The 25263-nt window shown below is 37.6% G+C and overlaps 1 protein-coding gene across 2 annotated transcripts; it reads right to left on the bottom strand.

Moving 5' to 3' along the window:
- Positions 1-11559: 11559 nt before the first annotated feature.
- On the bottom strand, positions 11560-25197 carry TRIP13 (thyroid hormone receptor interactor 13). Of its 2 annotated transcripts, none has more exons than XM_065629154.1 (14): positions 24967-25197; positions 24624-24726; positions 22872-23037; positions 22437-22566; positions 21154-21209; positions 18991-19081; positions 17410-17482; positions 16366-16429; positions 16033-16119; positions 15127-15233; positions 13926-14079; positions 13645-13757; positions 12373-12442; positions 11560-11804 (listed from the first exon to the last, which is right to left on the bottom strand). In XM_065629154.1, the coding sequence occupies exons 2-14, from the start codon at positions 24713-24715 to the stop codon at positions 11709-11711; spliced, it is 1299 nt and encodes a 432-aa protein (XP_065485226.1). In that variant the 5' UTR covers positions 24716-24726; positions 24967-25197; the 3' UTR covers positions 11560-11708. The 2 variants fall into 2 exon arrangements, with proteins under 2 accessions (XP_065485226.1, XP_065485227.1); XM_065629155.1 differs by having other exon boundaries at positions 12373-12439.
- Between the last annotated feature and the right edge of the window lie 66 nt (positions 25198-25263).

Raw genomic sequence — 25263 nt, 5'->3', positions numbered from 1 at the left:
ATAAAATGTAGTAAGGTCAAGGGACCTGCACAAGAGATCCAGTTTTTAGGAGTAAAATGGCAAGATGGTCGGCGTCAGATCCCAATGGATGTGATCAACAAAATTTCAGCTATGTCTCCACCTGCTAATAAGAAGGAGACACAGACTTTCTTGGGTGTTGTAGGTTTTTGGAGAATGCATATTCCCAGCTACAGCCAGATTGTGAGCCCTCTCTACTGAGTGACTTGTAAAAAGAACCAATTTGAGTGGGGACCAGAACAACGACAAGCCTTTGAACAAATTAAGCATGAGATAACTCATGTGGTGGCCCTTGGACCAGTTCGGACTGGACTAGATGTTAAAAATGTGCACTACACCGCAGCCGGAGATAATGATCCTACCTGGAGCCTCTGGCAGAAGGCACCAGGAGAAACCTGAGGGTGACCTTTAGGTTTTTGGAATTGAGGATACAAAGGATCAGAGGTCAATTATACTCCAACTGAACAGGAAATACTTGCAGCTTATGAGGGAGTCTGAGCCGCTTCAGAAGTGATTGGTACAGAAGCACAGCTTCTCCTGGCACCTCGACTGCCGGTGCTGAGCTGGACGTTGAAAGGGAAGGTTCTCTCTACGCATCGTGCAACCAATGCTACGTGGAGTAAATGGATTGCATTGATCACGCAACAAGCTCGAATTGGGAGTGAACTCTTCTTAGCAAAGTGGGCCTATGATGCTTCATGCATCAAGGTAGGCATGCAACCTATAAATGGGCTCGTGATCGAGGGGTGGACTATGGACACTATTTCACAGGTTATTCATGAATGCGAAACTTGCGCCGAAATCAAACAAGCTAAAAGGTTAAAGCCTGTATGGTATGGGGGGGCGATGGTTAAAGTATAAGTATGGAGAGGGTTGGCAGATTGATTATATTACACTTCCACAAACTTGTCAGGGTAAGCAGTATGTACTTACAATGGTAGAAGCAACCACCGGATGGTTGGAAACATATGCTGTACCCCATGCTACAGCCCGAAATACGATCTTGGGCCTTGAAAAGCAAGTCCTTTGGCGACATGGTATGCCAGAAAGAATTGAATCCGACAATGGTACTCATTTCAAAAACAGCCTTATAAACAACTGGGCCAAAGAACATGGTATTGAGTGGGTATATCACATTCCATATCATGCACCAGCTTCTGGGAAAATTGAAAGGTACAATGGTTTGTTAAAAACTACACTAAAGGCAACGGGTGGTGGAACCTTTAAAAACTGGGATTCACATTTAGCAAAAGCCATTTGGTTGGTCAACACTAGAGGATCAACTAATCGAGCTGGGCCTGCACAATCAGAACTTCTACGTACTGTAGAAGGAGATAAAGTCCCTGTAGTAGACATGAAAACTATGTTAGGAAAGGCAGTTTGGGTCACCCCTACCTCAGGCAAAGACAAGGCCATTCGTGGGATTGTTTTTGCCCAAGGTCCTGGTAGCACCTGGTGGGTGATGCTTAAAGATGGAGAAGTTCGATGTGTACCTCAAGGGGATTTGATTTTAGGTGAAAATAGTCAAGACTGAACTGCATGATGTTAATTTCCATACTAACAGTGTCTAATAAGTGTCTTTCAGATCAAGACAGTGGTGATGGAACCAGAGCTAGTTTCTTCGACTGGCGCCTGACAACTTCTTCAAAGTCGATGTCTTTGTGTACACATACGCAGGTATGTCACAAGAAGAGCCAGAGGCCACGAATGCATTGCAAAGAGCAAGTTTTATTTTAGTTACCTCTCTACTGGGGGATCTCCAAAGTCGCACCTGAGCTCCCAGGCAGAGGTGACACAAGCGGGGACGCAGGCGCTGGTCAGTTCAGCCCTGCTGGAAGATCACTGGGCCTGCTGAGCTCGCATGTATTTCAAGGCTTCAGGCAGGTGCAGCCTCCCGCTCTTTCTCACAACAAAGCAAGAATCTCAGACATAGTGATAAGGTACCTAGAGTTTCTCACAGGGCTGTGTTATCTAACACAGAGGTTCTACTCATCAAGCACACAAGGTCAGTAAAACAACTAGTGTGAGGTATGTGCTTTTTCTACAGACAGGTGCAAGTCACTTTGAGTGTATTTACATTTAACTAACCTCCTTGCCAATCTTGCACTATATTCCCATACAGTCTTTAACCGACAAGCAGTGGTCATGAGATGTACTACATGTGTGATAAGTGAACTTAAATGAGCTTTTCCAAAGGATGGTCCACGGACTAAGAGAATGATGAGCTACACCTGCGTATATATGTATATAGTTATTGTAATTAATTAGATCGTATTGATAGATTGTATTAATTAGATTGTATTGATGAGGTTTAAATATGCCCTGAATGGTATGTTATAAGGGGTGGAATGTCCTCAGTCATTGGGGGGAGCAACAAGAGGAAGTGGTCTGAGTCAGTTGACCATTAATTGACCAACTGGAGTATTCCATCCCATTCACGACATCCTGGATATAAAAGGTGGAGACCAGAAGGACTCTCTCTTCTGCTGGGTCTTCTGCTGCTCCGTTTTGTCTCTGTTTCTTTTCTGCTGTCCCTGCAAGCTGAGGCCTTGTGACAGACTGAATCTAGTTCAGGTTGGCTGCAGGAATTGCAAGACTGGTTCTATAATATTTGTTCTGCTTTATTTTTCTCTATGTTTATTTAGTAGCATTAGTAAAACGTTTTCAAATTTTCCAACTCTCTTCTCTCTGTCCTTCTTTTCCTTTTCTCTGAAAATCGCCTGTCCTTAGTGAAAAGGGGGGGGTGAGTGGGGAAGGGGGAAGGAGGAACAGGGCTAAGGAAAATACATCTGCCGCGGTTTTTGATTGTCTCCCCGCAATCAAACCACGACACATTAGCAGAAAGTTAATGTTTCTAGGACAATTTTACCAATTCTGCTTCTGACCACTCACTTTTTGTTGTTGTTGTTTTTGATTGGTTAGTTGGTTTTTTGTTTGGTTTTTTGTTGTTGGTTTGGGGTTTGGGGTTTTTTTTGTGAGAAACCTGTTCATAGTTAGTTTCTTTAGAATTTTTCCTGCTGTGGATAATGCAATTCAGATTTCTGGTCTAAAAACTTTAGAATAACTGTACCTAACTCTTGGTTTCCTTGTCAAAGGAGCCATCAGTTGACTCAAATCTGTTATTCCATTTAGAGCTAGATTGCACTCCCCAAAGGTTCAGTGATTTAGCTATATAAAAACTTTGCATGACTTACTGTTTGGTTTCAGAAGTGTTGCTCTATGTTATATTTAATAAGCCATCTACAAATAAGAATTGAATATTAGAACAGTTATTGGCAGCAGGTTAATGCAGAAAAGAGGGCTTCCAGAAAAGCAAATGTTCTAGTTCCCATGGCACTATCCCAATATTTGTTTTATATTCCTGAGAGAAAAGAGGAAAGCAGAACAAATGTTAAACCTCCCACACAAAATTCTCAAAGTAATATTGTTCCCCCTAAGACTCCAGTCTTGCTGTCTCTGTCTTGCTGCTTTTTCTGTTGATTTTCCAAATGCTTTTATTGAGAAAGAATTTTAATTACAATGATCCAAAGTTTAAGTCAGTGAGTTTTTACTCAGATTAGCTGCACACTCTGTTATTGAAAAATCTTGTACATTCATCTAATTTGCAGGGTATGATTACCACAGCCAGAGAGGCTCATATATATGGTTGTGTAAATGGGTTATTTGCCTAATTATCACCTTTATGGGAAAATTCCTGGTTTGTATCAACAATCCGAGTATTTATTCATAAAAATAATCTCAGTATTTATATCTACAAAGAAATACTATCTTGTGCAGATTTTTTGTTCTGCACCTTCCAGTGATGTTGTACAGCTCCTGATGTACTGCCACACCCCACCAGTCCTGGTGTCCGCTTTGCATAATTCCTTGGCCTGAGCGAGAACCTTCCCAGAATGCTCAAGAAACTATTATATTTTTTTTTTATTTTTTTAAGATTTCAGGTGGGGTTTTTTAAGATTTCAGTTGTTTATACGTCTTTGGGGACAGGAAATGTTATCAAAGTTCCTTTTATCATATCTATTTGTAAATATATTTTCAAGGCCACACAACTTCTCTGATAATGTCAGAAGGGATGTACAGTGAGGTAATTCAAGAAACGGAAAGCAACAAAAGCAATATAACCAAGTCAATAGTTGAAACACACCTTAGCTTCTCTATGCACACATGACAATTTTTCTGTTGTCATTTTTTTTGGATTCCATTAGAAACTCAAGTCTTCCCTGGACCAAGGGGAGAGGAGGAGGCAGAGCAGCTCTGAAGAGATGCTTTATAGATGTATTAATTAGACAAAAGAGATGCTTAAAGAAATCTACTACAGGAACTCTTTTAGACAGCCACAATCTTTGGATCTATGTCCTTTAAAAACCTAACCTTGGCACCAGACTTTAAGAACAGAAGTAGTTGTCTGATCCCCTGAGGAACTCAAGCAAAGGACCATACTGAAGTACTCCAGATAAATGCTTTTCTGAATTAGAACTCGTCAAGGTTTTTGGAGTGTTCCCAAGTCATCAACCCTTTCTACTTTAAAGCTGCTTGCCAACACCCTATAACCCACTCACAGCTGTTAATTTCACCAGATCTGGTTGCCTCTGATAGCACCCTATACCAAGCTCTTTGCAGTCTGAGGGAGATGAGTCCACATGCTCTACCTGAAGAAAATACGTCAGCTGAAGTATAAACCAGTATACACTAATAACTTCATTAGTACAGGTGATGTGTGATTATTTGCCAAAGCAACCAAAAGTTAGTTTTTAGGAGTATTTTACGTATACTAACAGACTGGACAGAGTTTAAAGGCAAGATTATGAAAAGAATCCAGCTTTATACCAATAAAATACAGTCAGGAAAATAATTGTTAGAATTAGAAACAGTCACAGAAAGTTAAGCGATAATACACCTTAGCAAGCAGCTAAATGTTTGAGTTCAGTTTCAAAGTCTGTTCTATATTTCATTCAGCTAGTAGAGTTGACAGGATAATCTTACAATCATCAGATCCAGGGCCTGCTTTCTTAGACTTTGTCCCCTAGACAGCTTTTTTTCTGAGTGGGACACATTAGCTGGGATATTGCTTCCTTTTAGGTGCATTTCTACTTAAGGTAGGTTCCTGTCCTGGTTTTGTTAAAAACAAGACCAATTTCTCTTTTAGTGAATTTTCCTTTAAGTTGTTCTAAGTAACTGCACTTTTCTGAGTTTGGCTGCATGTTTTTGCAGACAGTAGCTGATAACATAAATGGAATGCAAGGTTACTCATAAAAATGCACATCCCATAAGTGAGAGGGGCGTATTTGCAAGGAGGAGTGAACTGAACAGGTGACTAAAATTGACAAACTAAGTATTCCATCCCATACACGTCATACACCCTATAAAAGAGGGAGATCACAAGGGCCTTGCTCTCTTCAACCATGGCTGGCATCTGAAGAGGACCTTGCCTGTCATGCCTGTGATCTGAGGCCTGGTTCCAGACACTGCATCCCTGAATCCAGCTCCAGCTTACTGTGGGGTCCAGGCCAGGAGTTCCGGGTGCCTGCCCTGCAGCCGCTGGAGTGACGCCAACTCAGCTCCCTCAGGCAACCCTGTGCTACTGGGAAATTCAAGATTGGTTTTGCATATTTTGTACAATTTTCTGTATTTATTAATAGCATTAGTAAAGCATTTAAAGCTTTTCCAGCTTGCAAGTCTCTCTCCCTTTTCCTTTCTACCACCTTTCCTTAGTGAGGGTGGGAGGCAGTTAACAGAGAGCATCTGCCAGTTTATTGCCACTTTGCAGTAAACTTTGACAACCTCTAAAAACAAGTTTTCCTACAAAAATTTAGGAAATCTAGGAAATAATATAGAGTAATGGGAATTCCTACTTTTAAATGAGAATGTTGGTAAACAGATATGTCAAGAACGAAGGAAAAAGAATCAGTGGGAGCCTGTGGCATCAGAACAAAGTATTCTGGAAAGGTTACTCAAGGAACCCATAAGAGAAGAAACAGCTCTTGATTTGGTATTAAAAAGTATACATGATCTGATTCAAAAAGTTACCATCTAAGTTTCCATCTGTAACTGTGACACAGATTGTGACACAACTATGACATAAACTGTGACATAACTGAGACAGGAGCTTCTATTCAGCAGCACTTCGCAAATGGCAGGTATTTGCAAACAGGGCAGCCTGGGCACTGCGAATTGCAGCAGGGTAGCTGTGAACTGCAGCTCTCCATGAATGCCAGCAAACAGAAGCTCTTTGCAAACCACAGCTGTTCATGAATGGCAGCTCCTCAGTAGAAAAAAGACAAGTTGAGGAGGTTTGTTTTATTTTTTGGCTAATACCAGTTCATCCATGAAAGATGTAAATGCTCTCAAGATATAAAACAGAAAAATAAATTGTTAAGAAGTGTACTGGAATAGTTTATCTTACTTTGTGCCACTTTCACCACTATTCTCTGGGGGTTTTTTTTGTTTATGGGCTGGACTTTGAAATTAATTTCTGGAATTTTACTCAATTTAGAAAATTTTTATTTTTGGATTTGATCCCTTCTTAGACACTCTTGTTTTCGGCCTTTCATTATAAATTGAATTCCTTTAAACTATTTGGCTAATTTGAGACCAGCAGCAAGAAAAAAGACACTTCTGGAGCACTGTCTGTGGTCCCTGCCTGAATCCTGCCATTGTTCATTAGCATGATAGGTCAAACCGGCAACTAGTTATAAGGAAACAAGCTCTATCCATCCTTACCATATTAGTGCCCCAAGAATCTATGAAGACTTAGAAAGGAATAAAGCAGATTGCATCCTGCTTTTTAGTTTGAGTTGATCTGCAGCAATGTAAAGGGTTAAAGGTGTTTTGCTATGACTACTAGTATTATACTCAAGTTTGGGCATTCCACTGGAAATGCTATTTCCCCTATCAACTTGTATAAAGATGGTAAAAAGTTGTAAACTTCTTACTAGAGAGTTTATCTTGGCAGCAGCAGAGATGCTCTATGGCAGCATGACTAGTGAAAGACAATGCAGGGTAGTGACGGTCAGTGCTAGAAATTCTGTAGAGAAATCACACCACCAAGCATTCTAATTCTTGTCTTTTGGTGAAAGTGGATGAGAGTGGCACAGACCACTCCTGTTCCCTGAATGACTTAGGAGACATATTAAATATAAACAAATGTTGACCAGTGGTATATCCTTTGAACACACCTTAAGAGGGTAGATAAATTTAAAATCACAGGTAAGAAAATGGGGGCAACTAAAACGTAATCAACTTGTCCAGAAATGCGTTCAGAGGATGTCAGAGCAAAGATGCCATAGTGGATTTCTTTACATGGCACAAAACAAAGCCAACAGAAGGATTATGATTTAAGTGTACTTTTTATTAAGTAAAAGGAGAGAATTATTCCGAAGTATATATTTTGTACTTAATGGACAGAATACCACAGTTTTATATATTATACAATGATTTTATTTACTCAAGTCTACCCTGAAGACTTCACTGGACCTTCAAATATTGTTCTAATAAGTCTCATTATATATGAAGTATAACTTCATTTGGCTTGAAGTTGAGCAAAGAAATGCTTCTTTAATTAACTTATTTAATGATCTTCATTATTTTTCCTTTATACTTAGATATGATCCTTAGAGAATTCAATGTACCGTCATTAAAATTTGTAGACAAAGCAATTTTGTCTCAGACTCAGCAGTTTTGACACACAACCCCAGATGCCTGATTTAAAATGCATACATCTACGTCCTCGTTCTTTATCAAATTACCTGACTCCTTTTAGCAAACCTCATAAACAACATTCTTTTCAACTCTTACAAACACATATGTAACATACAAACAAATTAAATAAACTCTGCTGACTTTTAGAAACTTGCTTTAAAATAATTGTATTGTTCTCAGTGTCTGTCCTTGTCTCTCCCACCCTGGGTTCTCATCTCTGTCTAAACTGAAAATTATTAAGTGCGACACTGCACTGACAGTGAGCCATGGAAACAAGATCATTTGAAATGAATTGTGTATTTCCACAGGTCTAAAGTTTCAGTTATTTAACGTTTAAGATTCATTTTAGAAAAATCACTGTCTTTGTACAACTTCCTGTCGATAAATTGGGTAATAAAAGCCTTCCGGCTTCAACCTCCTCTCCTCCAATTTTGAAAATCATGTCATAGGATCCAGATCAGAAATGAACACTTTTAACTACTTGGAAAAATGTTAGTCACAGAAACATCTCATAAAATTAGCAGTGCTCAGCTTAGCAAAGGGTCTACATTTGCTTTTTACAAGCAAAACCCAAAGATTTTACTTTGCTATTTCAGGATGACTTAACTGTGATAAAATCCCACATTCCATGCCCTTTAACATGCTATGCTGAAAATCTTTGCCTTCACCATGCTCAAAATTTCATCATTTATGCTTATAGTGACCTAGATTCAAGATGTTTTTCTAAACCCAGCATCCAGTGGATAAGATGGTTAAATTACAGTACAAAATAACTTCTGCTATGGTGTGGAAAAGAGAGTTTCTAATCTTTGGATCAAATTCTGCAGCAGCTTCCTTTTATTTGCAAAACATTTTATATCCCAGAATCTCTCTGTAACGCTAAGCAGAGAAATTCTATGGTGTCACATTACATTACAGCTAACATTACATTTTGAAAAGCGATTTTGACTGTAGCAAAGTGTCGTTTTTTAGGGCTTTTGAAACTTTCAGTTAGTGTTCCCGTTCTCACATTACTTCCTAAAACTCAAGGATTCGTGCTTGCCATCTAGTGGCTTTGAGCTGAATTAGAAGCAATCTATTAACGGCAATGTAGAAATTTGTGTGTATGCTAAAAGATGGTTGTTTTAATTTATGGTTATGTTTGAAAAGAAAATAATTGTTCTGGAATTGTACCTGGACTATTACATCCATATAACTATTAACTGAACAGGGAAAGAAAACAGAAGATTAATGCATGGCCACTGAGCCTCCTGTGAAAAAAACAGCCACGGTTAGTGCATTTGAGCATGTGATTGACTTGCACTGGCTGAGGGAGAGGGTTACCCTCAGGACTCTTCATATCCAATGTGTCCTTCCTTATAGCTGTCCTGGAAATCCATAAGACAATCCAAGCAGAGAACAAACCTTCTCCATCTGCATCAAAATAAAATTTTTACCTGTTTGCAGAAAAGGACTAAATAAGATTCCAAGGTGGCTGATATGACCATCTGTTTGTTCTGCAGAAAATGTGCATACTTCAGAGTAGATGGTCATTAAATACAAGATGGAAACCGTTCAGTCTAGAACCTCCCAAGCACCTTCTTCCAGCTGAATCGCCCTATATTTAGGTTGTAGTGAGGCTCTGCATTTTATGTTCTTTGCCTAGTTTCATTTATCTTGTAGTCTTGGATATAAAGGAATGTATCTTCAACAAAAGAAGTGGAAAATACTTCCCTCCAAGACAAATATATCCTGTTTCAAGGTGATTCATTTCAAAGATACAAAGTCTTCAGAATTTGTGTTGAACTAAAAGAGAAAAATATTCAAAATGTCTGTACTATACAGTGAATGTAGGGCAGTACTTTCCACACAACTTGAAAACAGGGAGAAATAAGCCTCCCTCATTGTGTGACTTTTCTTTCTAGAATTACTACCTAAAATACATCACTCATCAGAATTAGTTTACTAGAATTTTAATTAAAGATTAAACTATTGCCAGTTGTAGCACAAATCCATGTATTATTAATAGAAAAATTACGTGTACTAAAAATGGTCTCTAAATTCTGCTTAACTCTCAGAATACCAGTGTGTGTCCTACTTGGAGTAGAAATCCTCAAAATATCTATGAAATCCTAAGAAAAAGGTAAACTACATGGCTGGGGACAAGGACATGATCTCAGATGAAGGAACGAGGAGGAGTAAACTGCAGGAACAGCTGGTCTTCACAGTTTTTATAGCCTTGATACAATCAATGAGTCTACAGAAAGACCAAACAAGCAGTGCTAGTAAGGTCTGCTTTCAAAGCAGAGGAAATGTATCTACATACCCTCCATGAAACATACACAAACACTTGCAGTTTGTGGAGCCTCTACAAAGAATCTCAAATCCAGACCAGAAGGTAATTCCATGCTTTTGCATTACCATGGAGGTACTCCAATATCTATTACACGGACCATCAGGACAGACCCACATAATAATATATACCTGTACTGAATGAATACTTAAGTCTCTAAATCCTTTAGTTTAAAAGCCACAAATCAACAAGGGATTAGAGTCTGTCTAAAATTTTGCCTTTCAGTAGTCTTCCCGTACCTGGCTTTTATGGCAATTTCTTGCATGTATCAGTATTCCAAAATAATGTGTGTGGGAAAATAAGAGTACACAATTGCAAATCATGGAATTTGGTACAATCTTCTCTCACCCACACTCTCTTGTATTTTTTTAGGGGGGAGGCCGTGGATAGGGACTAATATTTATTCTTTTCAAAAGTAATATGATGAAGAAACACTTAAGCAAGCTTAACAAAGAAGCACTCTTGACATAAGTATAGATGCCATAAAAAATTTACTAGCACTTAACAAGTTCTGTGCAATTTTTTAATGCACAGTTTATAGCGTTCATCAATAAAACTCATGACAAAATATTTCGTCTCATGAATGTATGGTATAACATTGATTTAAAAACACAAACAAGAAAGTAACAAAATGCACTACCATTCATATATTTCAAATACCAATGGCTAGGAGGCATGCATTAACTGGATATCATCAACTTAAATCTCACTATTTTATCTTCATTTAAGAAAAATTAAACTTCTGATCTCGAAACTCCTCTAAGATTGACTGCAGATAAAATACTTGTATTTTGTAAATACAAGAGTATTGTAAACACAAGAGTTGACAGCTTTGTAATCAATATTATATAGGATATGTAGTTACAATATAGAAGTTGGCTCTGTTCCTTTAGGAACTGGATGCATACATTTCCTGGCTCTTGCACTACAACATATTTTTCTCCACAGATGACTTTTATGTCATGTTTATAAAACAAAACAAAGCCAAACTTAATGCATTTTGAAGAACCTTTCTTACACATTGTAGTTGCTCTTCAGTGAGAAAACATGGTCCCTCCAGTTTGCATCCTTGCAACATCACAAAGTAGTATTACAAAATGCAATTAAGTGATCTCTTGATTTTAAACTTTTGAATCTGATGTAGTTAAAAAAAAGTAATACTTGACATTAAATTTCAATATAAAGAGATGTCAGGTCTGGGCCATCACTGAGGGCTTTGAATCCTTTCCAGTTTCATGTTTTTAATTTCAGAAGCAATAACAAATAGTGCATTTATGGCAGAAGATCCAAAGACCTAATTCCTATTGCTATTAAAAATATAAAAGAATCAGAAGTATAAAAACTGATGCATGGATAGAAAGTTAAGAAACAAGGACTAGAAGTCTGCCCACTTTTAACAACTGTAAAAGATGAAAAGCAACTTTTAACACAAATTTTTTACAATCCTCTTATTGGCATTTGAAATAAAGCTTTTGAAAAATATGCTGTAATATTTCTTAATTGTTTATTAATGAATGTTTTGAAAAACTATATTAGGCATTCCACGTTTTTTAAGGTGTTGACAACCAATTTTACAGATGCATAGAAGTTGCACAGTTTATATGAAAAAATACGTAGTTTTCAGTGTTAACAATACAGATAACTACAAAACAGAAGAGGGTCACACACAGTCTGCAAGTTTCTTTCTTTCTTCGAATTGTTTGTCTACTGCAAGTGAAAGAGCCTGAAGAAATGTTGTCATTGTAACTCTGGGGGACTGAAAATAAGAGAACATTTTGTTAGACACACTACAGCAATAGGCATACATAATAATTTACATAGAAATCACAGTATTTCAAAGAGAAATATTCAACTGCCATGTTATAAAACTTTCAAAATGCTACAAACCAGAAAACTGCAGGTTTATTTGAAACCAGCTAGCACTGTAAAGTCAAAGTCAAACTATGCAAAGCCTTACTATTATTGTGCACATGCTTCAAAAAGTTTTTTAACAAATTAATATTATTTATAAAGTGGCAGAGGGTTTTCCTTCAGCCAGAAATTATCACAGAACCAATATTAATATTCTGTCACAACATTTAATTAAAAGCAAAATGCTGTTGGACAGGTCAATCCCACCCATCTTTTTCACTCTTGTTTTAAATTACAGGCAGCATAAAATTGTTTCAGACTACAAAGCAGCAGAAACAGTGCAATTTAGATGAAAAGGGGGGTTTAGGCCCAATCTTTTACTTCAGGCAGTGTCCAAATGTCTTCCTACCTGTCTCAAAACCAAACCAAAATATAATTAATAGAATAAACTTACTTGAATGTAATAAACTTACTTGAATATAAAGTGCATGTGCTAGGAAAGGAAGTTTTCTCAGGACTCTGCCACTAAGGCCTTCACTTCTTCTATAGTAAAATAGAGACAAGTGCTGATTAAATGCTAAATATCCACTCTTAAAAGGAGAGCTTTCCTTTTTCTATGTTTCTCTCATAAGTTGCTGTAAAAAAACTCAAATCACAATTCAGCAGGCCACCTGCAGCACTTTTAGCAGAAGGAGGAAATGAACAGACAACTTCAGCCTACGAAAGGCTATACAGTAGAGAAAAGCAAGCAAGGATACAGAAATAGCTTAGTCACATTTGCCAGCCAAAGCTTCCTTGATGCCCGTAACATCACTGTGGCACAGCTCATTAATTTGGAGGACTGTATATACTGAAAGGGTGTGGTACAGACATAATCTTCCATCTACTCTTAGAAGGACTTGAAAAGTTTATTTTGAAGGCTGGTCCTCATGTCTACTGCTTATCTCCTTCTTTCCCCAATTTACACACAGCTTCCTTACCTTACCTACTTGATATATGCATCTGTCCCCTCCGAGCACCACCTGTGTATGTAGAACCCAAAACTCTATGCCTGGAAAAACTTACTTCTACTTCACTCCCTACTGGTTGAGATTGCATACTTCAGGAACAGAAGGAAAACACACTTTCCTGACTTTATGAATGTTATTTTATTTTGTTTCATAGGTGCCAGCACTTTGGAAAAAAAAATATTGCTTGATACTGTGAATATGATTTTTTACTGTTTCAAGAATTGTTACGCTGCAGTGAAAAACTATTTGGTCTACTCGTATACTCAGCAAATCGTAACACTCTCCATTTACACATCACTCCCTCTTTGCTTCTGTTCACTTATATCTTGATGCTAAAAACTGACTTAGTAGATTGCAAGGCATTCCAAGACACTTTTTTAGCAGGAATTAAAGACAATGCTATTTCCACTAAACTGCATTACAATTCACAATATCCACTGAAACTTACGGCATCTCACTAATCCAGTCAGCAATTTGTCAAGAGAACTTCAAAGGGCAGAGCAGAAACCAGAAGCAGTACTAGGTCAAGCCAGATCTGAGACTAAGAATTGCTGGCAAACCCCGATTGCCTCCACTTTTTGTAACCTGAAAGGCTTTGCACTAACCCTAACAGAAAAATATCAAAATGTTTCAGAACTCTAGCTCTTATGAAATTCCTTCACTTTTATGCATCATTCCACAACTTGTTATATATATATGTACACATATATAATAAGTAGAATTTCAGAATCTTACCTTGAGATTTCTTTTAGTATAAGGCTTAACCTCGACACATTATTTTCTATAAAGCCTATCATCTCTAGTTCTCTGAGTGTCAGGAGCTGCTGTCGAGGATATATTATTTGACACTAGAAAGAAGAGTTATACACTGTTGTATGAAAAACTTAAATACGCTCAAAATTAAATTCTACAGTAAGAGTGAAAATATTTGTGTGGATTTATTATTCAGGAAGTATTATTAAAATGTCAAATGTATTAAAATAGGACATTTCACAATGTAGCTTTCAAAATATTACCTTCATCAGTTCTTCCAAGCAAGAAAGGTATATTCTAAATATTGCTGCAGTGGATGGAGGTCCAATGTATTGCTTTATGTCAGCCCTGTCTACAAAGGCCATGTCGATTTTCTCCGTAATATTTGAAGTAGTCAGGATAACTACATTGGGATGCCTTCAAGACAAAAGCAGATTTTCAGGTTGCATATAGAAGAATTAACTCCTTTTGTGACTGGCAGATCGATACCTTCCTTCTTATGACTGAAGCCATTTCATCCAATAGTCACATCATACTTGTCAGCCAGAAATTAAATTATCTGAAGCTCTTGGCCAATTATAACCTATCTATTTCAATGCATAATCTCTTTCAGCTTTTTCTCAAGTGTCCATAGTTTCTCTAACCCTATTTGAGAAGTGAATATACATTAACTATCGGGAGCCTACTGGCACAGTTTCTGCCACAAAAAGAATATGAAAAGAAGACTCATAAATTTGAACCTTTAATCTACATGTTTTCAATTCAGTTGAAAGTGTATAGTTTAACGGGCAATGGGACACATTCTAACTACGGATGACATTGGAGTGAGCTTAAAAGAGAAGTAACATCTCCTTGCTCTAACAAATACTGCAAGAACATTCATAACCATAGCTAATTTTAGATGAAGCCTGTGAACTTGTATATATGAATAAGCCACTTTTAATAGGCCGCAAGGCAGGGCCAAATACTAGGGCACCTTTCTTTCTGTGAACAGTCAAGTATCTCCAAAAAGGGGGCGAAAGTGGCAGAAATAAAAGAAGAAAAATCCATAAAATAAATTTTAAAATAAGATAAATCCAGCAGGTAAAGTGGACCAAGAATCATTAAAGATTGCTTGTACACCATGTGTTGTGCAAGTCTGCTTTAGATTGACATCCAGAAGCTGTAAACGGTGAATGAATTCTTCATTGATCTCATTCTTGTCTCTCCAAGCAGATATCATGACCATTTGTCCTGTACTTCTCCCTAGCTTCAAAGGAAGTATACCATCTGTAGATCTGATTGTTCACCCAGTTACATGCAAAATATTCTGTTGGATTATTCCTATCTGCTTTCACAACTAGCAACATTAACAAAGAATAGTTCACTAACCAATTTGGTTTAGTATTCCAAGTAGGAATTAAGATTTAGTGGGAATCCTGAAATTGTCAATTACATTTTCCTGTTTCAGTAATATGATTTTACCTTTTAATCTGATCTATTTGTGTCAGTACAGCATTCACCACACGAATAGCATCTGAAGGCTCTGTGCCTGCCTTGAAGGCACTGCGGGCTGCTGTGAGGCTTTCTACCTACAAAAAAACCCAAACAAACTAACCAAAAAAGCAACAAAAAAATATCAGCAAACACAAAAACCACCACTTACAAAAGGCTGCACATCCGGAGTGCTGGCAGCAAGCAAATAACCCAAATGATACACCTTCAAAGCGTGGTGTCCGATATCTAAAACTTCAGCTTTAAAATCTTTTGTTAAGTAGGAATTTATATGGAGAGAAAAAGGAATGTCAAGGAAACAAAGTGTAATGAGTGAAATTCTTGTTTAGGCAGCAGAACGGAGGCTGTTTTTCATTTTAATTAAATTTTGGGAGGGGGACACACACAGACACCAGAGTAATAAATACATTGAACTTAGAATTAGCTTCCCCATAGGAACTCCAATATAACAAAGCTGATAAGGTACATACAAAGTTGCTTATGAATGTAAGTCTGAAGATAATCTAGACATTGAACTGAACCGTAATAATGCTTTTTAGAGCTTTACAACATACATAAGAGCACAATTAATATAAATCTAGGCTACTTTGAAGTTTAAAACAATACTCCACTTGGAAACACACAGTGGCAAGTGAAGTGCTACCAAGATAGGTTTTACTTCTTTTTCAGCTGGAATGTGCCTGTTAAATCATACTGTGTTTCTCCCAAATCTGCAGCAATAAAGATTAAAGTTTACTCTTCTGCAGAAAGTTATGTAACTTATGAAAACCATAAATATGGTTTGATTGTTCTTTATGAATGAATATTACCACATTTCCCTCCCATCAATTTACTTTCTGTTACTTTTTATGTACATCAATGGTATTAGAATCATACCTCATCAATCAGTACAAATACAAGAGCATCTTTGTCATCAATTAACTCTTGAATCTTCTGGAACATCTTGGTTACAAGCTTGCCACTCTAGGAAGACACCATATGCATATTATTTCCTTATCACACAACTTTCCACACCTTACCATATTTAAAGATGGAAATACTTGTTTTTTAAAGTAACTTTCTAATATAGCTTCTCTTTCAGGATTCCCAAACGCATTCATTATTCTGACTAATCTGTGGTGTACACACTTATTTTATGAAACAAGCTCAATAGTAACAGTATAATTTCTAAACCACAAAGTCTACTTAATTGGCTACATCAATACATACCTCAGAAAACCATTTAGAGAAAAGGCTATGGCTGTTTATCTCAATTAACTGTCCATACCTATACCTAAAGTATGAAGGGAAAAAAAAGTATCAACTCTATTGTAAATAAAAGTCAGGGATATCATTAACTTCTGCAGGTCTCACTCCCTACATTTCAACTCTGGAATTCTGTGAATTAGTACCTTAAATTACTTACTTTTGAAAATATAATACCTGTTTTGAGTTTGTCATTTCCAGAAATGCATCTCACTAGAAAACTTTATACTAAATTGCTATCAGAATTCCTTCATTAGAACAGGTACTATTTAAATACAGTTTAAGTAACAGTTACCATACTAATGGCCTCATGCTTCTGTTCGTGTAAGACTTTGTTCAGTACAGCAAGAAAGCATATAAAAGGATGAGGCTTATTTACTTAGCTCTGCATGGATATCCTTAGGACAAAATAACCACACATTGTATAGCCCATGTTTATTGTAAATTCAGCTTGGGATAGAGTCAGATCACTTCAATAAGTAAATATTATTCATATTACACCTGGTATTTTATATAACACCTATTTTTTAATATAAATTTGTGAAGGTGCTATGTAGTTTAATGCTAACTTTCATTACTTGTCTGATATACAGACTGACCTCTGCAGACTGTGGGAGACAATCCAAGTACAAAACAAATTGGTTACAAAATCACTACTTATTAAAAATAGGCTTTCTTGAACATGAAGATACAAATAGCAGGTTTGATACCCTGTGATCCTTTGTCCTTTGTTATTCCTTGATGTACAATGTGAGCACAAACTAATGACTAAATCATCACTGGAATTTTACATACCTGGGCACAATTAAGTAATTTTAAAGGCATTAAAATATCTTAACCAGTGCCTCTATCAGATCAATTTTATTGCTAGCTAAGTGCACTATAAAAGAACTATAAACTTTAGCACTTAGCACCAGTTACTTGAAATCAAATATTAAATCTTTAGGCTACTGAAAAAGAACAATTAAAAATAATAAACAAAAGTGAAAAAATTCCAAAAATGGTCACCTGTATGACAGTCGAATTGTCAGCTTCTGAGCCAATGCTTTACAGAGGGAGGTTTTGCCAGTTCCAGGAGGGCCTGGTTTGAAATCAAATCCATACATTACACAGAATCTGCAACATGTTAATGACATGCAACATATTTTTAACTGTTGTACTTCATTACAGCAGTAATTTTAGAATAAAATGGAGCAGACAATAATTGTAAACACCAGAGTATTTTCAGAAGATTGCTTACCCCACTACAGTTCTAGAGCTGAGCTTTGAATTTATATAATTTTCAATTATTAGTATAGTTAGTGTAATGGCTTATATACAGACACTGTAAAGTTAAAATACTCAACAGCAACAGAAGCAGAGTGTATCACCCTAGCAGGGATGACGCTTATTAGCATTCTCAAAAATCAGTGTTATGCTTAAACTTATATCTTCCCGAAACAAACTCTTCTAACATGCAAAACAGAAACACATCATGCCCAGTTTGATCAGCTGTCCACTTTCTCAGAAATCTCTAACTTGGGGCAACCCAGAGCATCTTAGGAAGTATGCTCTGGGACAAACCTTTTGGATCTGGCTTGACACCCTATGGAAGAACCACACAGACTTTCTCCAAACAGACAAGAACAAGAACAGTTAAACACAGTATGAATGTATAGAAGATGATGTGTGGGTGATAAACAAACTGATAACATCAACCAGATGCCAGTGCTTTCATTTAAAGCCAGTACTGCCACTTTAGCACAAGTGTATTTTGCACTACAACAGTTGTAGATTACCCAGTATTAACTTCTTTGTGATCACAATAATGAGTTTATTACTAACATTAAATATATGTATCATGAATATATTGTTAACATTCTTTTAGACAAAGAAAAACATCCTGCAGCTTCTAAACTGATAAATAGCAATAACTTAAGTATAACCAACACTCATAACAAACATTTCCACTAGGACCTTTTATTTTTGAATACCAGTCCTGATGACAAAATTGTGATTAAACAATGGCAAGCTGCATTTTGCAACAAAATGGATTCAGTTGATGTGATCTCGTTTATGGTATAACTTCCGCAATAAGCTAAGACTGACTGAAGATTATGGCTTCACTAAAATAGTACAATAATAACTAAATTAGCAAAAGTACTGCCTTTGCACTTGGCAACAGATCACACAATGTTAAACATACACCACACAGATTGATTTCCCCATTTCCTCAAAAGTTTTTATAAATACACAACAAATTTTTAATACTGCAATAGGACTGTAACTAATACATAACTCCTAATGTCCTAATTTACATTATTTTTGCACTTTATCTAAAACAAGCAATAATACTACTTAAAAATGAAAATTAAAAAAACAAATATTGTCACTACATTATAAATTTTAGAATTTAAATTCCTGCAAAAACATAGTGCATGTGAACTTTGATTTGATTCTGACATTACATTTGATTTAAATGCATATTATGGAGAGAATCTTTTGGATCACCTAATCTCACTACACAGAAGTGCAATACAAGTTTTTCCAGAAGGAAGGTATAACCAGATAGACAATGAATCTACTTGATTTAAGACAGATCATTTTTACCATGCAGCAAAACAACTCTGTTCCACGATATCAGGTTGCTGTCAACATTTTTGTCAGAAAACAGTAATGTTGTTGCCACGTAATCAAGTAACTAATTGAAGAGAAGAAAAAGAAACACACGAATTAGAGACATATCAGCAGATACATTTACAAATAGAAGCAATCTCCTAATTGTGTCCATCGAGTACTCTTAACAAAAAAAGAACTGGCCTCACGTCTTTTAGTCATAGGCAAATTTTCCTTCTGTAAAGATTGGAAATTAATTTCCTTCCTGCCCTCAGGAAAAAGAATAGCATGTACCAGGCACAAATAGAGTTCCAGAACTTTTACATGAATAAATGAAATGCTTTAAGGAAGTGAAATTATTTTCATTTTCCATTGTCCAACTTATAGTGTGTCTTTAAAACAGAAGCCGCCCAAGCACAGAGTCGAAGACTCAGACTCCAGGTCCTGCTTAGATGTTGTACAGCTATACAGTTGTTGAGTTTGTTGTAGTCAACCCACCAAACAAAGCATCTCCTGTCACATTTTAGTTCCTTTCTGCTGAAACATTTGTATCAGCTACTGTAAGGAATTTGTAGATTGGTTATCCTTCCAAATAAGGTAAGTTGCTTGTACTTCCCTGAATGCTTGCTTCTAAACATAATGCTACTTCATTTTAGAACTATCTAGAGTTAGGAAGCAGAGAAATCTTTCAACAAAACGAATATGAACTTCAGGTGTGACTCTATACTGATTTTTATCTATAGTAACACCTGAATAACACCATATTATTTTCTGTTTCTATTACCTGTAATATGCTGTTGATCCATATGTGTTAAGAGGACAACAAAATAGCCTTCCTGCAATATCTCATGCCCAATATGGAGCAATTACCCAACAGCAAAAAAACCTGCACTTCATCCAGCATGTTTTTCAATATTATATTGACACTGACTGTACTATTTTGAAAATTCAGAGCAACTATTTCAGAGTCTGCAGAACCCAATCATATCCAGCCAGGCCCATGGTTTAAAGAATAAACATTCACCACAATCACTTTTACAGAAGTTACGGAGTTATAATTTTAGTCATTAAAAGCTACCACTTCTTTCTACCAACAAACACTTCAAGTCAACAGTGTGCAACTTGCTGTTACTTAATACATCAGTAAGTCTAATTAGTCTTGTCATTTCACAGATGATTTGGAAAGCAGTTCCGTAAATTAGGCAAATGTTGATGTGTTAACTGATGTTTACCTTATAAATGAGAAAGTACAATCACTGTACTATTTTGCTTTACTATAGATAAGAAGACTTAAATATAAAGACGTAAGTGAGAATACTGTATCTATGGTATTATAAACAAGTTAATGAACACTTTTAGTGATTTAGTTTTTTCAGTTAGTTTACTGCAAGGTAACAAGAGTGCCAGTAGGAGGGAAGCACTACAAGTACAGCTGATAGCAATACACTTCTCCTTTAGGGACAGCAAGCCACCAAAATTGCCTTATCCTTAAAAAAACCTCACACCAAAGACTCAACAGATCTTTTGGGGCCTATACAGTGGAGAAATAGAGAACTGATTTCAAAGAATGCTGCATACATTTTTTCTAAGTCTCTCTGAAGTTATTTTTTTCCCACCAATTTTATTCTCCCCTTCTAAAAAAAATGCAATTAATGAGCCTTAAAACAAGGTGCCGGATTTTAATAAAGTGAATTTCTACCCTGTTCTACAGAACATTCATTGGTTACTTCATGCAGGCTGATGAATATGTCTAAACCAAAACTGAAAATCTTCTGAGAAGTTTTAAGTTGCTATCAAAACAGCACCTCCAGCTGTTAAACTTCTAGTTTCTTTAAAATAAGCCAATGCATATTAAGAAATTCTTTATAATTTGTGGAATAAGCATCACTGAACCCAGTTTCACAGGGAAACTGAGATTTTTTGCAGGGCTGACTTCACAGTAGTACATAGTGATATGTCTGTTTAATCTCCAAATGCCAGCTCTACCTTCTTTTAAGTGTACATCAGAGAAGTATGCTATGAAAAGTTATATGAAGATTTTTTGAGCTGGTGATTTCCAAATAATGTCTCCACGGGATGCAGCAAACTTCAGACAGGCTACATTTCAACTCTTACTTCTTCTCAAGCAATTGTAACTGTTATTCATTTTCAACTTACATGTGATTTTACTTCAATGTCATATATAAGACTTTCCCAAAGGCCATGGAATTCAGCTGCAAAAGCAATATATTATATACCTGTTTAGGATAAATTAATCTGGGAATTTGTACCATTGCAATACAAACCAGTTTTCAAATTATTCTCAACTGAAATTAAGGATTAAGAACAGATATACAAGAGCAATTAAAATATATGGAAAAAAACATGAGTTATTTTTCTCAAAATCCAAACACTACTTTCTAACAGACAGATTCAGCAGTTTCACAACTTCTGTTTCCTCAAATAATTGTGAGGAGAAAGTAATGTTCTTAAGTTCTTAACAATGAAAGGAAAAATATCATTCTTTCCACCCTTGATAGGAGATGGACCTATGTTTCTCCAGGATATAGAGCTATGAAGAACTGGGGTGGGAGAAGGGTTCTAAGCCCAATTTTATCATTCAGGGGGGTTTTTTGTTGTGTTGTTCTTCTTAACATCAACATGTAGGGGTTAAAAAAACCCATGCTGAATGATGCATAAAAAACTAAAGCTGTGGTTTGGGTGTCAATCACTTCTAGAAGTTAGTTTCTAGCTTTCAGCACAGAAAATACAGACTGAACTATCATAAACTACAATAATATGGGAATAATGTCAAAGTATCAGATTGAATTATTCCCAAAGAGAACTGTAATGGATAGTTATGTTTTACCCAACAGACAAAAAGCAAGAAATGTCTCAGAATCACTGTCTCTTTGAGCTTAAGCTCACACCTGTACTTCTCCTTCCAGGCGCAGATTCCAACTTCCCCAAGCACTGGACAGTAACAAGCAGGCCACGCTCTGTTGCAGAGCGAAGGCTTAATCTTCTTTTCAGAACACGCTCTGAGGACTCTAAACCTCTTTAATTTGTTTGTTTGTTCCAAACATAAAAGCAGTACTGTCTTGGAGACTGGAAGCCAGCAATGGGCTCTGGAAAATTAATGCTTAAAATTATGAGTTTCTTGTGTGTGCCCAAAAAAAAATTTGCAATATAGCTTGTAGAGTTAAAAATTTACTTTTTTCTGATTATGACTATACATTTTATTCCATGATATCAGTTATTTCCACCCATCCACAAGTATTACAGAAATAAATGACATGTTGTGGAAATGTCCAAATACATTGGTTCCATTGACAAAGGACAAAGTTAAACAATATACAGATACAATACCTTTAACAGTAACCCTATAAACACTCTTAGCATTTTCAAGATCTTCTTTCATTGTAATTGCTCTAGACCTTCCAGAAATATCACATAGGTACCTGCTGGTAGCACCCAGTGGTTAGCTGCAATGATATCCTCATTCTCTTCTTCCAGGTTTTCAGAGCTCGGTCCCTCTTCATTCAGATGAAAAATATGAAGAGAAAGACTGCTTTTGCTCAAGTCAATAGGCTAGAATGGACATTGAAAGACTTTTAATACATTGTATTTCTCATTCAAAGCTAATTATGACATAAGAAAGTTACAGTTCTCAGCTGCCATTCAGCTTTGAAGCCTACTACTTCTGTTTGAGACCTTACTAAGGGTGTAGGCCCAAAAACGTAGGCACCTTTTCCTGGTTATACCAGTTGGCCTAATAAAAGATACTACATCACCCTATAAACATTGTCTTGCTTATGTCCTCAAGCTATCACTACCCTATGCACAACTAGCTCACAGGCATTTGAACAGAGCTGTACATTCTTGACTGTGAATACCTGTCTGTCCTTCAGTTTCAGCTCTGTATCCACAATCGACACGGACTGCACATTGCTGTTAAGGAAACTATCATCAAACTCTGTCCACTTGTAATCACCAAACACGATGTTATGTCTGTTCAACAGCTTTAAGACACTCATCCTGATATCTTCTTTTTTGGCCGTGCTAACAAGAAACAAACAGCATTATTTTTGGCATTGACATCTATAAGGAAGTATGAACTAATATCACAGTGCTTTATTTCATACACTAAGCCGAAATACACACCAAAAAAAAGCCAAACAAAAAACACAGAAAAAAGAAACAAAACAAAACAAAAAATACTCCCCCTCCAAAAAAATCCTGAAACCCACTCAAGCCCCCACCACATTCTGCTGAAGAAAAAACCCCTATCAAATTCAAGTTCAGTTTGTTTGCAAAAGCAACCCTACTGATACTTGGTTTTCATTTGTGCATTAAAATATACAAGCCAAAGAATACTACTTGCAGTCATATCAGGGGACATGGAATGACACTGCTCGAAGATTTCAAGAATAGACATCAGTTATGCCATCTGACTGTTTTTCACAAGGAAAAACAGAAAAACTCATAGCCAAGCTATGAGACTGACTTAGCTTGAAAAGTTCTAATATGCTTTCATGGCTAAGGACAGCTGATACCTCGGGATGGGGACATGCTATAAGGAGAATTCCAGTAGAAGAGACAAAGACTACAGAAAAAGGAATACCATTTTAAGATTTCAGAAAGGCTTTAATTTTGCAACTTCAGTGATGTATTCCCAGTGCAAATTCCCAGTTCCTTCTCTTTTAAGTCTGACAAAAAGAGAGCAGTGGATATTTTACACCTTGCCTTTATCAACACCCTGGACACACTCTTCCATAGTATACAGATAGCCAAACTGGTAAGATAAAGACTAGATAAATGGACAAGCTGGCTGGACTGTCCAGCTCAAAGGGTTGGGATTAATAATTAAGACTAGGCTGAGCTGCAAGTAGGTTGGGCGGGGAAAGGTGGAGTGGTCCTTTCAATATTGGGGCTAACACTGTTTTTACATCTTCATTTACACCCTAGACAATGGGATGGAAAGCAACTGCAACATGTTTATGAATAACACCAAAGCAAGGTAAGCTGTTGGTATCCTAGAAAGCAGGGGTGCCATTCAGAGGGACCTCTGTAGATTGGAGATATGGTTTGACAGGGACCTCCTGAAGTGCAACAAAAGTAAACATGAGATGCTGTCTCTCCATCTACCGCCCAGACAACAGTATGGACTAGAAGCCATCTGAATGAAAAGTAGCTTAGCACAAAAGGACCCAGGGGTACTGGTGGACAAGGTGGCAATGAGTCAGCAGTGTGCCCTGGCTACAAATAAGGCCAACTTTATTTTAGGCTGTGCTAGCAAGGGTGCAAACGTTGCAGAAAGAGATTCTTTCCGTCTACCGGCTGTTTGCAAGACCATATCTGGAGTATTGTGTGTAGTTTTGGGCCTTGCCATACGAGAGACAATGATATACTGAAGCAAGTCCAGAATATGGGCACCAACTTGATTATGAGACTCAGGTCACATGACACACAAGGAGCAGCTGAGAGAAATGGGTTTGTTCAACCTTATGAAGGGATACCCATGTGGAAACTCATGGGAGAGTACAGAGAAGGCAGAGCAGAGTGCTGTGCACTCTTGTAGGTGCACAGCACAAGGACAAAATGCAACAGACACAAGTTGCAGCAAGTAAAGTTTCGATCAGAGAGACCTGCTTGATTTCTGAAGAACTTCCACGTGTATTTGAACACTGTCGCACAGGTTTGGGAGTGCTTGCTTCAAATCCCCAGCGGCTTCGTCCATTCTTCTCGCTCCTGAAAGGAAAGCGACTCCGAGGAGAAGTGGGCTGTCAGCGACCGTTATGTGCCAACGGCACAACCAGCCCTTCCTGGCACAGGAGACGCCGTGTCCCGTCCCGTGCACCCCACCCACCGCGGGAACAGACCCTTCTCTCCCTCCCTCCCTCGCGACACCGGACAGAGGACTGGTCGCGAGCGCACTCGCGCGCACCGGCGGTCCGTCCCCGGGCCCCCACGGTGCGGACAGGACATCACCTCACGCCAGAGCCCGCCTCAGGAACGTCTCACTGCGATCAAGACACGGGTCCCGCCGGGGAGCGGAAGGGCCAGGCAGCTCCTCTGTCGTCTCAGCACCCAGGCTGCTGCGAAGGCTGCAGCCGCCTCCGCCGCACAGAAAATGGAAAAGACACCACTCGAACGCGAAAGAGCTAACGCACTGGAACACCGCTGCCGCCTTTTTGTAAAAGGCGGGCGGGCGGGGCAGCAGAAACCTAGCCCCCTCCCCGTGACCAGGATCTTCCTCCGCGGCAGGCGGAAGGGCTCCTGCCGCCG

This window comes from Caloenas nicobarica, chromosome 2 (assembly GCF_036013445.1).
Source record: "Caloenas nicobarica isolate bCalNic1 chromosome 2, bCalNic1.hap1, whole genome shotgun sequence".
In the NCBI taxonomy this organism is placed as follows: domain Eukaryota; kingdom Metazoa; phylum Chordata; class Aves; order Columbiformes; family Columbidae; genus Caloenas; species Caloenas nicobarica.
This window is presented reverse-complemented; position numbering and strand designations above follow the sequence as displayed.

Bases quoted from the DNA above. Each gene is read 5' to 3' on its own strand.
- TRIP13 (XM_065629154.1), bottom strand. From the start codon at position 24,715: ATGGACGAAGCCGCTGGGGATTTGAAGCAAGCACTCCCAAACCTGTGC. The intron at 22,567-22,871 runs GTATTCACAGTC...TGTCCATTCTAG, and splicing joins TGAAACTGAAGGACAGACAG to CCTATTGACTTGAGCAAAAG. The intron at 21,210-22,436 runs GTACCTATGTGA...TTGCTTTTGCAG, and splicing joins CCACTGGGTGCTACCAGCAG to CTGAATTCCATGGCCTTTGG.